Here is a 17,132-nt window from a genome sequence, read left to right as displayed (position 1 = left end):
AAATGCCTTCTCCCAGTCAGCATGGGTCTTGGAAGGGTATGGAGAAATCCCATTTTGGGACACGAGGTCAAATGGCTCCAGCCAAACAAAAGCGGTAGCGGCCTGTCAACCAGATCTAAACAAGGACAGGGGCCCTAGTCTCTTCTCTCCCTGGTCAACAACACTGACATGCATCAACTGTCTGAGAGATGAGCATGAGCGGAGGAAAAAGCCACCATTCTGTGTAGAGGTCAACCACCAGGGTAGTCGTCCCCTCCAAGGCCCCAACCTCAGAAGCACTGACGCTGGATGGTCTCAGAGAGTAACTGGGGATGGTCCACTTAGAGCTAGCCAGCGATGGGGGCTCTAATCGGCGTGGCCGGGAGAGATACTGAGCTGAGGCCGTGCGGACGGACACCACCTGGCAGATGACCTCATGACGGTAAAGCTAGCTCTAAAATCTGGGGCCACAACCGATGGCAGACATGATCCGGAGACGGTTCCTCAGCGTGTCTCGTACAGGCACCTTGACAGCCAATAGAAAATAGCGCTTGAGAAGATGTCGGCCGAGATGGACCAAAGCCGGGATGCTTTTCGGGCTCGCGTAGAATGAAACAGATCAACATGATCGATGTTGGAAACTTAGTCATCGGACTGCGATTTGCGTGGGACCCGGAACGGAGGACTAGGACCGGAAGCAGAAAGCATGCGTGATCCGATAAACCGAGTCATCAACGAGGCCACAAACGTTGAGTTCACGCTTAACGTCGCCATGGAGGCATTGGAGTTGAAGAGTCTGTGAGCACCCGGCTCCTGAGTCCCAACTCCCCAACTCCCTGTCCAGCCTCCCTCGTTACAAAAGGTCGCCTGCCCAGTTCGGCACCTGTCGCAGCGAGCTCCACCCTCGGCCCGGAGGGTTGGACTCGGGGGCTAACAAGAAGAGGTGGGGCCATGATTGCATCTAGACCATCACATGAATCAGCGCGAGGCTCATGGCTAGGAGGAGTTTGCGGTCGCTTGGCGACGACTAATTAGGTTGGTGGGCGGCTTTGATAGCCTCGCTTGGCCATGGCCCGTGCTGTTGGCTCAGATTTATTACGTAGTTGGCCGAGGCCTGGTGGTGGCAGGGTTGAGGTTATTCATCGGGTCGATCGACAAGGTAGTTTCGCGTGAGGCCTATCGACAAAGGCTTTCATCGGCCCAGATGAGAATGCTGCACGTAGTAAGTGCCAAGGACAAGGCGTGACGGGGCAAGGCGTGGTGGACGATTGGAAACAGTACTTGTCTGTACGACTTCGGAAGAGACAAAGTAGGACAAGACGTCCCGTGGACTGGGAGGGGTCCCAGGGAATATCCTTTACTTTTGTGTTTGTGTGTTGGTGTGCGTGAATTGAGTTGGCGTGATTGAGTTGAGTTGAGTGCATTAACATGGAGAGAGGAGCCACGGGCTTGTCCCTTGCTCCAAGGACCTCGGAGATATAAGTGGTGGATGTGGATGATGAGGGGAAAGGTGAGGTCAGAGTGAGGAGACGGTACGCACAAAAGTTTCTGCAGTTAGGGAACGATACTACCCAAGGTGCCTGCCTAGCAAGCACGATGAGGATGAATGATGACATGCAAGAGCAAGTATCCCAAGTACCTCTGGAAGATACTTTGCACTGTGGTGACGGGTAAGGCAACAGCAAAGCGGGAAAGCAAAGCGCAGGGAAGGCACGCCAAGGCAGGTAGAATGGACTACACCGTGCCAATGCTGGAAACCCCGCTGGTCCCAGCAGTTTCCTGCACGTTGCGAATTGGGAACTCACCGGTTGCTTCGCTCCTCCCCAAGCCAGCCCACAGGACCGGCACGCCAGGCAGCGGGAAAGCGGCCATCATACCTTTGTGGCATGGTACAGCCTGCTTCGGGGTGCTGCACGGAGGCGCACTCAGGTAAGGTAGTGCAGCAATGCGTGGTACGATGGATGGGAGGGCGGGCGCAAAACTAGGGCAGGAGCTACCCACAGACAAGACGGGACAAAACCCACCGAGGCCATTCTGGCTGGTTGGCTACTGGTGAGAGCCTCAACTGGTACCGGACACACCTTCAATAGTGCGACATGGACGGGCATTGAAAGTCGCATCTCGGACCAGCTCAGAACGATGGTGGACAAAGCGTCGGGTCCATTGAAGCCACGCCGCCGGCTAGTTCCAGTTGCGACCATCGAGCCTCTCGCCGGCTTGCGGAATCGCAACGAGCTCCCAACCAGGGATCTGCAGCACATGCAATGCTACTACACATTTGTACTAGGTAACGTCAGGTAGTGAGCGGTGATGGAACCAACCACCAGGGCTGCGTGAGGAACAACAGGGAAGAGTTGCTCAGGGCCGACTTATGGGGCCATAGAGTGCTACTTGACTCGGGGCAGACCCTGTGTTGGGGAGTCAACTCTCTCAAGTGAGACACGTCTCCAAGACTTGTGCATTTCTTGGACGACTTACAAACGCTGACAGAGGAGACTAAAACATTATCTAAAGCTTGTTGGTTGTGTGAGACTGAGCCTGAATTTGCGCCCCTGCTCTGCTCAAGCTGTGTAAGGTATCCAGGATGGATTGCAATGCTTGTCGGTAGAGTCAATTAAGGTCAACCATCGTGGATCTGGCGGGACCCATGGCTGAGGAGCACCCAGGCAGTTTTTGGACTCTCTGGGCTTCCTTCCTTCCATGCCACCCATCCCTGTCGGCGCCCTGCTTGGCCCTGCTTGGCCCTGCTTGACCTTGCGCCGAGCATCTCCAAATCCCTCCACCCTCCGCCTTCAACTCCAGCCTCCAACCCTCCAAAATGCGCTCCTCCAGCTGGTGCTCCGCCTCAGCCGGGCTCACGCTAGGCTGTATAAGGCATCGCCTTTGGCCTTTGGTTCTGGGGTCTTCTACTGGGCCCTAACCACCAGCAAGCCTCTCTTTTTGAGGTACCTGGTAGGGCGCGCCAGGCCCGGCGAAAAACCACAGGCGCTTACACCACGCCGTTAAAAACGGTACTCTATCCTTAGAAGCCATGATGTGCATTTCGGGGTGCGGTTCCGTGCCGTGATGCCGTTCAGAGCTGCTGAACTCTGTAGAGGCCTAGCGCTACAGGGTCTAGAATTGCGGCTCGTGAACAAACTTCCCAACAGCCATGACGTCGGGTCGCCCGGCTGGCTCAACCGAGAAGGGTAACAGATAACAGAGGCGGGACTGGACTGGACGGACTGCAGCAAAGCAACCCACTTGAATGACAAAATTTAGTGTGGTACTGGCTTTAGGCGGGAACCATTGCCCCGTCAGCATGGGCACACACCGGCATCAAGGTTAAGAATTTCGAGGGGTGACAATGTCCGCAGATGGCGACCCGCGTCTGCCCGGACTCCGAATCACACAGATTGGGGCGCGAGTCGCGAGTGAAGGGGGAGAGAGGAGAGAAGAAGAGGCGGGGAGAGACATCTGAGAGGAAGTACCACCAACGCCGAGGATTCATGATGGAGACTTTCCCAATGCATCAGATCATTCGCCACGGCTACTCAAGGTGCTGGACGGCTGGTAGCCAAACCCCAGTCACCCAGCTCACCGGCAATCACAGGTACTGTGCCTCGGAGGCAGAAGGAATGGGCGGCCGCGACTTTCGCTGGCGATTTTGCTGGTTGACCCATGCTGTCACTGTTCCCCGATGACTGACAGACACTTTCGCTTCCGCCTCCACTACTAATCCTGCGACATCCATCATTACTCCCGCCTGTCTTGTTAATCTCAAACATCCTGAGCGATCTGTAGGGCGCTAGTTACTACCACATCTGGGTACGCTTGAGCAAAGCACGCCGGTCCGGCGTGACGATCCTAGGCGCCCGGCGTCATAAACGCCCGGGGGTCCGAAATGACCGGCGTCGTGTTTGAGGGCCGCCGAAGACTACACCGGACTGTACCGTGCTTGGTTCTGACTACCAGCCTTTTCTAGCCTGGTAACCACCCTGAGCGCAACCGAGGTCGCCCCGGATGTCAGTCAGTAAGCATGTAGGTGGAGTGGGAGTGGATAGTCGCCGAATGTTGATGGTGGGTGAATGGAGGAACCAGATGGACAAGTGAGAGCACATCACAGGAATGGAGATTTGGAAGGAGCGTAGAGACACGGAGAGGCGGAAAGGTGGAGCAGATTTGGAATGATGGCACTTCGCACTGAGACGTAGGATGAAGGCTGAGACGAAGTTGGCTGATGTTGGCGCCAATGATGCTGGTGCTGATGCTGATACGGATGGTATTGCTCACTGTGAATGGCGAAAGCGACGAAGGCGACGAAGGCGATGCTGGCGATGCTGGCGGCTGCGTGGCGGCCTTGGGCAAGGTGTCAAGGTGCTTGACAAGACGGGCCTTTGCGATCTCACTGGCCCCGTCTCACCTGCAGAGCAGTGAGGCTGGCGTGGATGGTGGGCAGGTAACGTTCCCATTCCAAAATGCTTCCATAGATAGACATTGACACGGTCCACGGTCACGTAGCTAACAATGCACTGCAGGGCCGTGGCGGACAGGAGGTCCCCGGCGGCAGTCTTAACATTGCTTCTCACCAACTGGTATCCAATGGATGACATGCCGTGCCTGTTGTGGCCTGTGATGCCGTATTGGGACACGGCATGGGCTGTGAACTGTGAACTGTGGATGATGGGTCGGGGTCGATTGTCCGGCCGGTCGACTCTTTGAGCAACTACCGGGCCCATTCATCCCCCATCACCCCCAACCATCACCCATCATCACCCATCACCCATACCCATCACATGGATACCATTGTCCCAGCCCAGCCCAGCCCTGCCCACAGCGACCTTCCATCCAAGGGAGATGTCATGCCCGCCAACCCGCTAGCAACCCGCCCGACATGTCGCCTGGCCTGTCTCGTCCGCCTCCCCCCCCCCCGGTTTGTCATGACGCATCTCCACCGCCGCCCACCGTCCACCACCGCCCGCCCACGCCCTAGCATCACGCCCACCACGCCCAACGCCCCCGGCCCTGTGGGACACGCGAACGAACGATGGCGGCTTAGTTGGCAGCACGGATCCCCCCAAAAGTTATTTTTACTTTGTTACGCATTGTTTTTGTCCACTCACCCGCGACCTTCCAGCCCTCCACTGGACGCCCCCTGGCCGTCGCGGCTCACGGACGGCCGGCCCACACCTCCCTGGGGCTGCGAGCCATGTGCGTCATGCTTCCCTCGACCGCCGCTTGGCTGCCACTATCCACTGATCACCGCGCTGCTGCTCGCTGTTTTGCCTGCTGGCTGCCGGCCACAGGCACCTGCATCACCTGGCGTGCCGCTGGGAATTTGTCCACTGGGCGCCTGTCCGCAGGGCCTCGCCACCTACAGTACAGTGCCCGCAGCCCTTTGTGACCTGCTGTGACCTGCCATCAACCAACCCATCAAACCAACCCATCAACCCATCAACCCATCATCGGCCACCTCTGACTCCCCGAGGCTCGCCGCCTGTCCCGGGCTGGCACCCCCACTAATGCTCGCCATCCGGAGCTGCAAGCCCAGCCAGCTCGCCGCCCATCACACGCTCACTTTCACGCCCAGCCCAGCCCAGCCCACCGGCCGGACATTGTCGACTCGACGTGGTCCGGGCCACCACAGAAACAGGCCATGGCCAGTCCCCAGGTCCCCTAAATAGCAGTAGCAATGCTATCCCTAAAGAGTGCACAAGTATTGGGCATGGATGCGGCGGACTTTTGTGCCTAGATCGGACTCCATGCGCCCTTCTCTCGCCTCATACTGACTTTGCTCGCTCGCTGGTCCCCTTCTCGCATGGATGACAGATGCCCAGCCCCAGGGACGTGCCCGCCCAGGTCGCAACAAGGGACTTTTCAGAAGGGTGTCCGAGACGTGAACGAACTGGGCAGCCTGGGAGAGATGTGGTACCTGTGGCACCCAGTCTAGCGCCTCCGCTCAGCAGCGCGGAACCACTGCGATGCTGCCGCAGTCCCGGGTGCCCACCCACGGCCACGGGCCACAGCCCTCTTTTCAAGGTTCCCTGCCAGTGCTTGCCCCGGGGCCGGCTTGTCTCCAGTCTCCAGTCCAATGTCTCCAGCATCCAAGCTCCAGTCTAGAAGCTCCCAAAGGGCCCCAGCCAGTCTCGGGCCAGTCTGCAGTCGGTCTCCAGCCCAGCCCAGCCCAGGTTCCTGCCCGCCTTCCTGCTTCCTGCCTTCCTGCTTCCTGCCTTCCCACCTTCTGCTCCCCGGTACGCTGCGGTACACTCCTGTACACTCCTCCCGCCGCACCTTCCTTGCACCCTCCCCCCGGTACGCCTCCCCGCTGCCTACCTGTATTTAACAAAGCTGTCTCCCCAGCATCCTTCCCGAGTCCCCTCCTCTGCCCTCTTTTGGTCAACTCCATCTGCCATCATCAACACCTCGCAAACCTATCAACCATCTCCCCCACGTTCGCTTTCTCCCTCTCCTCCCCGTAGGAAGTCCTCGTCGACTCCTGTCACTCGCTTTACGGTGCTTTGGTTTTTGTTTTATTTTCCTTTCCAGGGTATTTCCAACCGGTCGTTTTACTACCACCACCATACTCTGGACTGTTAAGGAATCGCCGCTCTGTGCAGGACAAAGACAAAGACAAATCCAACAGAAGAAGCACGCTAGACAATCTTGACTCCCGCCTACCCTCCGATCTCCAAGATTTTCGACGACAAGCCCACATCATCTCAAGCCCCGCTTGGATGCCCATGTCTCGACTCTGTGTCTAGTTGATATCTCGTCATCTGCACAACCACGCTCGCTTCCTTGAACCACTTCAAGTTTACTTGAAGAGGAGAAAAATTCAAACCAAACTATCACATTCGATCGCTACCGCATCTAGGGAAGAAGAAAGGAGGATAAACTGGAAGCTGCTCCAAAGAACAACCTTCGATCAAGATCCTGCATCGAGTCCCATCTCGCCAACCATACCAGGAGACATCAACATCGTAGAGCTCCTCCGCCACCCCAATCGCTCCCCGCTTGATACCTAGAATCGTCTCTGCACCGTGGCATCGCTCGTCTACGGTGACTGCTTCTTGCTTGCGACGTTGCCCAAGTCCGGATTCTCGAAACCCCTCGCCTTCCGAGAGTCCCGAGCTTAGCTTAAAGCTTCTCCGGCACACCCTGACCCTGTTCAGCAAGTCCACTCCGAACAAGCTCGACTAGATCAACAACCGCTTGCCCACCCATTCCACGCTCGCTCTCTGTCCGCAAGCTCGTCTTTGTGGACATACATTCACGTATGCTCTTGCCCCTCCTCGTTTGGCGACGACACAGGACTCACCATAACTTATTAGGTCTTTCGCTACACTTTCTTCCTTCAACATCAGACACAATGGCTGGCCCCGGTGGTGGTCCCCCTCGCCGCAGGTTAGTACTCTTGACGTCATGTTCGCTTTCTCTGTCTAGTTTGCTAACTCGATCTTATAGCCACACCAAGTCTCGCAAGGGTTGTGATACCTGGTATGATATTGCTTTTCCGACCTGTTTTGGCAGGATCTCATTTCTAACCATTGCCCTCTTACAGCAAGCGACGACATATCCGCTGTGATGAAAACTTTCCTCAATGGTGAATTGGTTCCCGGGTTACTTGATCACGAGCTTTCCACTGACAAGGCTTTACAGCCGCAACTGCACCAAGCACAAGATCCGCTGCCCGTACAACGATGTCCAGGTACCCGATGCTGAGCGCTCAACAACCCCCGACAAGCCCGACTTGATGTGGACGCCCCAAGTCGAAGCCGCCATCGCCGAGTGGCAGCGAACGGGCATCTTCCCTCTGCCGAGCCTAGGTCTATATCCAGCTCCCATGCCCCATCTCTACTCTCTCGAGGACCTCCGGTTGATCTATCATGTTGCTACTCTGTATTGCCAGTTGGCGTCCATTGACGCCAACAACTTTACACTGTGGACCCGCCACATTCCCACGTTAGTCCAGCACTGCCCCATTTGGTGCCCCATGTACACTGCTGACATTGGCCCAACAGTCTTCTCAGGATCGGAGCCACAACGCCCTACGTCATGCACGCTCTACTCGCTTTCTCGGCTATGCACATTGCTTTCCTTACTGACTGCCCCTTGGTCGGTAGCATGGCCTACGAGCACCGTGGTATTGCTCTCAATGGCCTGCAGGAGGCGATTGGCTCCTTTTCTCGAGAGACCTCCGATGCCATCCTTGCGGCATCCCTTGTCCTCTCCTGGCAAGCCACTGACTGGTAAGCTCGTGCAACGCTGACACTCCTCTTCAAAGTGCTGACGACGTCTGAAGGCGCAGCTGGACCCAGCTGATGCAGGGAACCTCATCTGTACGTACCCGCCAATACCGAATTAAAAACACTCTCTAACCGCGCCTAGGTCATTGATGCCATGGATCCTTGGAAGCATGAGTCTCAGTTCGGAGACTTCATCGCCGAGAGCAGCACGTTCCCGACGGCCCCACCCTCGCCTGGCAAGGATCACCGTCCCAGCCAGCCCCGGCCCGAAGACCTCGATGCCTTCCAGCGCACCCTTGAACAGATTCAGAAGGTGGAAGTTCATCTCAAGCATCACAAGGAGGACACGACTCAAATCCAGCACCTCATTGGCTTCCTCCGGGGTTCTCGTAAGATCAGCCCTACGCTCTCCATCGCCCAGCAATTCGAGCGTCTCCAGCCACTGAGGACATGGCTCTTTTGGATGCCCGTCGGCTACCTCCAGAACTACCACGGTTCCCCCAACTCCCTCATCGTCATTGCCCACCTCTACACTGTGGCTCTTCTCATGGAGCGCTTGTTCCCTGAGATTGGTGCTGCTTACTTTGGTAGCCTTGCCATCTCGCCTGTCGAGGAGATTGCGCGACGACTCATGTCCATCAACATTTCCAGCAATGCTAAGGACGAACTCCAAACCCCGCTCACACTCATGGAGTTCCCTATTGACACCGTTGGCGAGTTCCGTTCGCGCATGGGGTGGATCCACCCGGAGAGGACCCCCTCGTTCCCTCAGTTCCACCCTCCCAACTTCCCTGTTCATGAGGTGATGCCGGCTACCACGGAGTCATACATGCCATACGGGAACCCGGCTTTCAGCTACAGCACCGAGGAGATGCCGATGCTGAACGCATCTGGACCGCCCCCCCATTCTGCCGTCAGCCCGCTGGTCCTGTCTTCGCCATTCCCCAGTCAGCAGTACCTGAACATTCCATCTCCGGCATATACAGGTGCCTACAGCCCAGCCTCTTCGACCTTTGAGGGCTCCGTTGCGTACAGCGACACTGAGGAATACGGATCGTTCGACATGAGCGCCCTGCAAGGAGGGCCTCCAGCCATGGTCAACGATCCAGCTCACAACTATGGCGTCGGGTTCGTCACTCCCATCCAGACCGTGTGGATCTAGGCATCTAGCAGGAATCACACCGGCCTTCGCTCGAGGAACAATAAGGGATTGACCGTTACCACCCAGGATCACCACCACTCCGCAATATCCGCCTCCCGAGGACCCAACCTCCTATATGGCATCGCTCACATCGGCCCCATCACCGTACCTCAACCCGGAACAGCTGGGCATGCTCCCTCTTCCCGAGTCTCCGCTTCCTTCGAACTCGGCTCTCCCCCGACACCGCCACACCGCATCCATGTCATCGGGTCCTCATCCAGCGTCTCCGCTGGCGCAGACTCACTTGATGCAGAACCCTGACAACAGCCGACGACGAGCCACCTAGCTCGTCCCTCGGTTTCGATTCTTCCGTCCATCGCTTTGAGCCATTTGATTGTCGATTGTTTTTCGAATTTGATTTGACCCCGCTCGCTGCTTTTCGATCGACACAGACGCCATGTATATCACACTCCTTCGACGCTCGCTACCACCGGGTTCAATGACCAGTCTGGTCCATTGGCCCTACGACACTCCTTACCAACGATTACCACCACACTCCTTACTACGAAACCCGCGAAATCAACCACCTAGACGTCAACGTCTTGTATAATAATACCTTACGCTCCTTACGATAACCTCCGAAGATGATACACACTCCTTTTGTACCATGATACCCGATAGACACTCCTTTTACGATATTACGACGAATTCATCGGCATAGATTCACTCCTTATGGATACCGACACCGGCTACGGAAGCACCGTGTCCCAACTGCATAGCGACTGTTGTTTGTGTTTTAAACGCCATAAAAGCTTGGCGTTGATGGGAGTTATTTTTGGAAGCATTTGGATCGGCGCTTTGATTTATGTTTGTTTTTGTTTTTGATTGATGAGTATTTGCTCACGAAATGTTTGGAACCGCAACGGCGCCTTTTGAGGGCCGCAATAGCGAAAGGATAGTATGGGACAGACTCATGTGTTTGGAAATGTTTTTGATTTTGATTTGATTTTGCCAAAGGAACGAGAAGAGCAACATGTACGTTTGCAAGGAAGGGTAAACGCAAGGGATAGCGCGAGATAGAATGTTTGGCGCGCATTGATTTCTGGTCTACTGGGCTTAGGCTTGATGCCTGCCCGTAGTCGGAAACAGCTTTGTGCCTGGAGATTAATGATAATCGACCGGATGCGCAAACCTCAGACGGCCCCCCCCTCTTGCTCGAGTGATTGTGTCGCAGTCTTACTGTGTTTCTTGGTCCCCGATGCCCCTGCCCCTTGCAGCCACTACTAGTGGTGGTGGCTTGGTGCCGGGTTGCTTCGCCCCGTCGGCGCAAAATGAGGTCTTCGTATTCGCTTACGTGGGCCAGACTAGGTCCCATGGGCGCGAATCCAGTCGACGAGTCTACGAGGGAGAAATAGGCGCCATAATGATAAGCTGGAGGCGTTATCGTTCAAGCGTGATGGTGGTTGGGTTGAAGACTTGTGAGGGGGAGGCTTAGAGATGGTGGAGTATGAGGAAGGGAAACATGGCAGGTTGATGGCGTTTGGGTGAGGCTGAAGCGGGTACCTGAGACAGGGCGTAGCCTGTGATCAATAGTCCAATAGTTCGTATACTCCGTACGTAGTATCAAGGTTATTTTTAGAGACCCTGGATCTTTCTCAAGATTGAAGGGCTGCCCTTGTCACCTCGTAAAGACCAGCCACCTAAGGTCATCGACGGTTTCTAGCCGACATTTAGAAAGCCCTCATGCCAATACGAATTTCGGAGGAGTCGTTCAGTTTCGGTCTTGCCCGTAGATAGACTTAGATCTGTATTTATCAGACCCCGTCCAGCCCCCCCTGGTAGATCCTGGTGTGTCTTCGTTGCCCAGTAATCGTCTCACTCCTTGCAGTGCCAATTCCATGGCAAGAGAGGCGGAAGTTGGCCGAGTTACTGACCGGGAGAGCAACACCTCGCCACTTTCAGTTAGGACCGGCATTTTCATGTTGTCGACAAGCACTTGAGGATGGGAGTTATTGAAGCTGGATCCGTGGCTAGCTTGAGGGAGGTACTACCTAAGAAATGGCTTCTCCCAAGACTTGAAAGGGAGATGTCTTTTTATTCTTTAATACAAGCAAGCGAGTCATTTGGTCTGCCTTCCTCCTTCACTTAAGCTGTCGCATCAACCCTTATCACTATCTTTCCCTTCTTGCTACCAGAATATATAAATCTAGTGTTCCAGGTGCCAGCTCGACTCTGTCTTTCCCTCTTGACTTGGCCACTATACATCACCTCTTCTGCCTCTTGGGTATGTTTTGCACGAAGAACATCTTCCACTACCAAGGTAACGTATCTTGGATAGAAGTTAGATTTTTTGACTCGCTGTTTTGGTATTTTTAGCTTTACTGAATATCATCAGATAGATCAAAGTCATGTAGTATTCTCATACAGTAGAGACAAACAGTAAGTGCTACACCCAGCACCAGAAGAAACAGTAGCTGAGTAATAAGGTTGTTGCACGCTGGTCTTTGCCTTGAGCTTCAATTCAACCCTTCTGACTTCAACCCTGCTGTCTGCGGTCAACGACCTTACTGTCTGTAGGTAACAATCGACTCGCTGTATAGCCATATACACAAGACCACAACGCCCTCGATAAGTCACAGATACTCCCATGCGGGTGAGAGATGCAAAAGAGGGATAGGCGGATAGTGAGTCTCGGCCTAGATTCATAGGACGGGTATAAAGAAAGGTATGTGTGGGTTTAATGGAGGATCCTGACTGTCGACGGTTACTGTGATTGGTCCTTGCACAGGTGGGAGGGTTATGGGCGCGGGAAAGTTGCAGGAGTCGACGGCTCTGGCTTGCTATTCGATTGCATTTGAAGTCAAATGCTCTTTCTGCGCGACCAGTTTCTTGAACATCTGTCGCAGTGTTCCCAAACGATGACTCTGGTTCGAACCTTGGCCCATCTTCTCAGCATCCCACTTCAAAAATTGTGTTACGAGGCAACTCGCGAAAGGCGTCACTGGTCAAATATTCAAAGCAGTAGGTGAGCAGATTGATAATCGTATTTCGTACTTGTTTCAGGCGAGCAATCCACATGCTCGTGACTCTCTCGCGTGAAGATGTATGCACACCTTTCTCCCCTAGTAAACATCCCTTCCTCCCTAGGGAGCCGTCTTTGTCAAAAGACTCGAGTAACGGAAACAAAACAAAAAAGACTTGAAACAACGAGCGCAGTCCGTCAGGCTGGTTTGATTGGTATCACTATTCCCTAGTCCCCCTCCGGACCCAATAAGTATCCGCCCCGGATTTCCCGGGAGATAAAAGACTTTCCCCGTCTAGAAAACCCAAGAAACGAAGACGCAGCACGGTACATTGAGGAGTGGAAAGGGTCCCCGTAGTGCTTCTGCTGCTGATGCTATTCAACTCCGTGGCGCCTATGCATAAAAAAAAAGACTGATATGTGTCGTGTGTATGGTGTGTTGGACCAACTCCTTCCCCTCAACTCCGGTTATCGTGGTTTGCTGATGACGCTTCCCCCAGGGCTCCGTCTCGCTAATGTGTCATGCTTCATCCTAGACTGGTTTCTCGACATGTTTATAATGGCATGCCCATCCCAGTCTGGTGGAGAATCCCTCTCAGAGGGAATTGTGGCCAGAACGGCTGACCGAAAGACTCAGATGGACCCATCGCCGCTGCTTTCTGAGTCGGTAGATTCATCTGTTTGGTTTGGCTCTGCACTATCGCTCCTATTTCGCCCGGCACCTTGTCGCATCGCGTCGCTATAGCTGGGAACAGGTGGATTATGCCGATTTTGACTCTGGCGTGTGGCGATGACGGTGGCTGCAGAGTTGCCTCGGCTTCGGTTCAGGACTCGGATAAGGGGAGTGTTCTCCTCGCTGTCGGTACTATATCGCCGGCCACCCTCGTCGTCCGAGTGGTTCGGGCTCTGGTATTCCGGAGGAGGATTTGTCGCATCTTCGAGTTGTAGGTGTAAAGGATTGTGGTCGTGCGTTTCTTGCTGAGCGCTGATGATGTTACTAGCTTCACCACTCTCTTCAGAAGGGACGAAGCGTGCTAATGAGATGTCGGTTGGGCTCCTAACCGGCCCGGGGCTCATCGGAGGGAGGATGCGAAAGTTGCCGCTACGTGACCGCCCATGCTGGGGATTCAGGTTGTTGCTGTTCCCGGTGTTGTTGGTCGGGTTGCGAGTGCTATAGGAACCGGCAGTGATCGAATGGCTGTGCCCTCGGCCTTGAGGATAGGTATAGCCATCCTTGGTCCCGGTTTCCAACAGAATACTACCCTGCTCGGAGCCATATGGGGGCGGAGGAGCCAAACTGCCAGTGACGGGAGCCAGTCCCCATTTCTTAACATTGGCCTCAATGAAAACGAAGCCGGCTTGGCCAAAGTTGACATGGACGACTGCGGGACCGTTGGCGCCGATGGCTGGGAAGAAGTTTTGCGCCTTGAGGCCGTGGACTACCTCGTCGAGTTTCTTGCCGTTGCGGGTGAAGAAGATGGCACCGGTGCGGGGACGATATCCGACGCCAACAACGTCGCCCTGGACTAGTTGCGGGCCGTACGGGGTTCCGTTGAATGGTTGGTTATAGCGACGGGAACCGGTGGACTGGTACGCAGCGGAGTACTTGTGGTAGCCTGGCATCATGTGTTAGCAGGTCATGGCGGCACGGCACAAGGAGGTGTGACGAGATCTCACCAGGTAACCGGAAGAGAGGATAAGGCTTTGTAGCCATGCCGATGCTCAGGAGAGTGCTTTCGGGTTTGTCGTAGATCTTGGCCTCCCAGTAGTAGACGTCGTTTTGCTTGGGAACCGGGAGGTTGCTCATGACGGTACATTCGGAGTCGAAGAACTCAATCTCGGTGCGACCCTCGACGAAGCAGTTTGCGATTTCCAGCTCGGGCTCGAATTCCCAGGCGGAAACGCCCTTTTCCTGGATGGCGAGGTATTGGGAGAGCGATATGTCGGTTTGGAGAGACTCGGCGGGATTCGCAGTGACGTAGGCTATATGGAGGACTCATGTTAGTAAATAGAAGCCAAGACCCACGTGCATCCGGGCGATAAGCACACCAGGGAGGTAAACCGATTTGTTGAGAGGGGGAGAACGCGACGTACCCTTTGCTCGAAGATATTCCTGACGGGCCATGTCGTCCATGGACTCGAGGGCTTCAGCCTCGTCGCGGGCGAAGGCTTGCTCATCGTCGTATTCGCCGGGGCGGCCGAGACGGTCGAGGATGATGCGGCCGGTGTTTGCGCAGCCCGATACCCAGAAGATGAAGATGACGAGGGCGATGAGGATGATGGAGCCGAATGAGGAGACGAGGCCGATGATGACACCGGTAAAGGCAGATGAGGGGGTCGAGTTGAGCCCCATGATGGCGGATGGATGGGGTGTGAATGAGGGAGTGAGAGAGCGAGTCGCGGGATTGTGTGAGAGCGTCTCGTATCGGCCGGGTCGGTCGGGCACGGGGACAGGCGATGTGTTGGTGACAGGCGACAGGCGACAAGTAGAGACGACAGGGCAGAGAGGCGACAAGCAGAGGCGGACGGCCGTCACCGCCGCGACAGAAGCATTCGGGAGGATTCAATCGCGGGGGCGAAAAGGACGGACCGGAGGAGGCGCGGAAAACCAAACGACGAGGCGATAGGGAATGTGTGCGATTGAAGCGTGCGGTTGGAAAGGAAGGATGAGGAGAATGGCGGGCCGTCAGACGGGGAATGGGGAATGGGAGAGGAGGCAAGGGTGGTTGGTACAGTGGGAAGTGGGAGGAGTACTTTGGGAGGAGTACTTTTGTGAGTGGAGGAGTAAGTAGAAGGTACGGAGTACTGAGGCTCAGGCTTGGCCCACGCAAAGTCGCCACTATTATGGGAGGGAAGAACAGCACACGCACGCGCACGCATACGCGGAACAAGAAGTTACGAGTCGAGAACCAGGCGTACAGTGCAGCGAATACTCAACGCCGTGGCTTGCTTGCTACTGACTCGGCGTGCAAGGCGATGAGTTAGGGGATCAAGAAAGGGGAGAAGGATAAACAGAGAGAGCCGTTCTGCAGCCGAAAATAGATTCCAGGACAGTGTAACAGTATTTTTCTTGCTCATCTGCCTGGTGTCCCGGTGCTTGGTCCTTTGTAGCTGGTGATGCAGCGCAGTTTCATACCATGGCTCCCGTTCCTGCGCCTTTACGGGCTTTCCAGGGGTCAAGCCCAGTGGGTTTGCAGCGGGCTAACGCACTGAACCACTGAATCAGCAGTGGAGGGATGGAGGCTTCCGGCGCACTTGGAGGTTGGACCCCTTGGACCCCTTTGAAGTCTCGGAGAGCCCCAGGACTCGACGGAACCGGCGGGACGTTCGGCGGGAGATGGGGGGATACCTCGCCGCCGTCTGTGGCTTGTTAGAGTCGCGCACTTCCCGTCCACGCATCCCGCTATTGCTCCAGCGGGGAATCGCATGTACCTGTCACCGCCGGATCGCCGCCTGCGATGGCGCTGCAACGCGCCAAGTTCCCTTCCAGCAATGCCGGTGCCAACCCAGTGCTCAACTCAAAGGCAAATCGCCTGTCACAGCTGAGAAGTGCCCTGCGCGACCCAGGGTGCAGCCCGGAGATCCTCATGGATCCCCTGGCGACACCCTGACTAAGCCTCATCCTTCACTCTTTGTGTCGCGAGTGGATGACGACGGCTCTTGGCCCGGTGACGTAGGCGCCGACATGGAGAACCAGATCCCGGTCCCGAGTCTGGTTGTTAGCATCTCCCCCAACATCTGGTCTCAATGCCTTTTCCGCCCATCGAATGAGGTTGCAATGCACTGCTGCCCTGCCTCTAAACCCAAACTCCCCCTTCCAATTTAGACGCCAGGGACAAGCGTGGCAAAACTACCTATGCCTCCTTGCGCCGGTTGCATAAACGCTGTTGGGAGCTTGGCGGCTACTTGCACCGGCTGAAGCGCCCCGGGTTTCATGGCTTGACCCTTTTCCCACTGTTTTGACCACTGTTCTCCCCCCGCAAGGCGGATCTGGCCCTGCGGCTGCTGCTAATTTCACCGCCTCCAGCACTGCCGTCTTCTGCCAGCAATCCCTGCACCAGATTAAAGTGCGCCATGGATCAATCATCATCAGACGCGGCTGCGGGCAATTGCCTATTTCATTGGACTTCGGCGCTTGCGTCCTGTTCTGGGCCTGATCGCAGGCCTCTCTGTCTGTTCCCGGCGACTACCGTTGACTCCTTCACTAGAGCTGAGACAGGTAAAACCGTTTACCGACATGCTTGAAAACAAAAGTCACCAAGTGAGACACGCGCCCTGCGACCACGGGATGCGTTTGCCACGGGTTGCCCCTCACCGAAGTCAATGGGTAGCCATTGTGGGATACAGTTGCAGCAAGAATGAACTGAAAATCATGGCATTTGAGCCGAGATCCGGTGTTTCATGGTTCAAGATGCGGGTGCATGAATATGCCTTGCAACTCGTTCTCCACAAGTACCCTTTTGCCTTCCTCAGTGAGCTCTGGCCATAATACGGATCCTACTAGAAAACCCTAGTGTCAAGCCCTGCTTGTGTAGTTGCTTTTGGTCGCGTGAGACTTTTGCACGCTGAGACAAACCGCCAGCAGATAAACTCAACACGCGGGAGGGATGTAAGACATCATCCACCTCTCCCACAACTTATTCCTTGGCGCCAATTCTTTTCGCAGCCGACAATTCCGTAACCCTTGTAAGAAAGAAAGAAAAAATCAGAGCAAGGGAGAATCAACTAATCCCTTTGCTACTCTGCATGCAGCAACATCTCCCTT

General features: G+C 55.3%; 4 protein-coding genes across 4 annotated transcripts; 1 reads left to right on the top strand and 3 right to left on the bottom strand.

Annotated features, from left to right (window-relative positions):
* Window positions 1–7,327: 7,327 nt before the first annotated feature.
* BGZ61DRAFT_369096 (uncharacterized protein) lies at window positions 7,328–9,691 on the top strand (the record flags this gene model as incomplete). Its single annotated transcript, XM_046241936.1, has 8 exons — window positions 7,328–7,362; window positions 7,423–7,455; window positions 7,520–7,561; window positions 7,618–7,920; window positions 7,980–8,207; window positions 8,261–8,297; window positions 8,347–9,332; window positions 9,433–9,691. 8 exons carry the CDS (start codon window positions 7,328–7,330, stop codon window positions 9,689–9,691), a joined length of 1,923 nt encoding a protein of 640 aa, XP_046096227.1.
* Window positions 9,692–9,933: 242 nt separating this feature from the next.
* BGZ61DRAFT_148921 (uncharacterized protein) lies at window positions 9,934–10,974 on the bottom strand. Its single transcript, XM_046237342.1, has one exon. The coding sequence runs from the start codon at window positions 10,718–10,720 to the stop codon at window positions 10,175–10,177; it is 546 nt and encodes a 181-aa protein (XP_046096226.1). The 5' UTR covers window positions 10,721–10,974; the 3' UTR covers window positions 9,934–10,174.
* Window positions 10,975–13,000: 2,026 nt separating this feature from the next.
* Window positions 13,001–14,720, bottom strand: BGZ61DRAFT_369159 (concanavalin A-like lectin/glucanase domain-containing protein; the record flags this gene model as incomplete). Its single annotated transcript, XM_046241943.1, has 3 exons — window positions 13,001–13,983; window positions 14,045–14,350; window positions 14,462–14,720. 3 exons carry the CDS (start codon window positions 14,718–14,720, stop codon window positions 13,001–13,003), a joined length of 1,548 nt encoding a protein of 515 aa, XP_046096225.1.
* A 737-nt stretch (window positions 14,721–15,457) lies between these two features.
* On the bottom strand, window positions 15,458–16,176 carry BGZ61DRAFT_463857 (uncharacterized protein). The gene has a single exon (XM_046247445.1). It carries the CDS (start codon window positions 15,793–15,795, stop codon window positions 15,544–15,546), a length of 252 nt encoding a protein of 83 aa, XP_046096224.1. The 5' UTR covers window positions 15,796–16,176; the 3' UTR covers window positions 15,458–15,543.
* Window positions 16,177–17,132: the final 956 nt, after the last annotated feature.

Source organism: Ilyonectria robusta, assembly GCF_021365365.1.
Source record: "Ilyonectria robusta strain PMI_751 chromosome Unknown BGZ61scaffold_36, whole genome shotgun sequence".
NCBI classification, from domain to species: Eukaryota; Fungi; Ascomycota; class Sordariomycetes; order Hypocreales; family Nectriaceae; genus Ilyonectria; species Ilyonectria robusta.
This window is presented reverse-complemented; position numbering and strand designations above follow the sequence as displayed.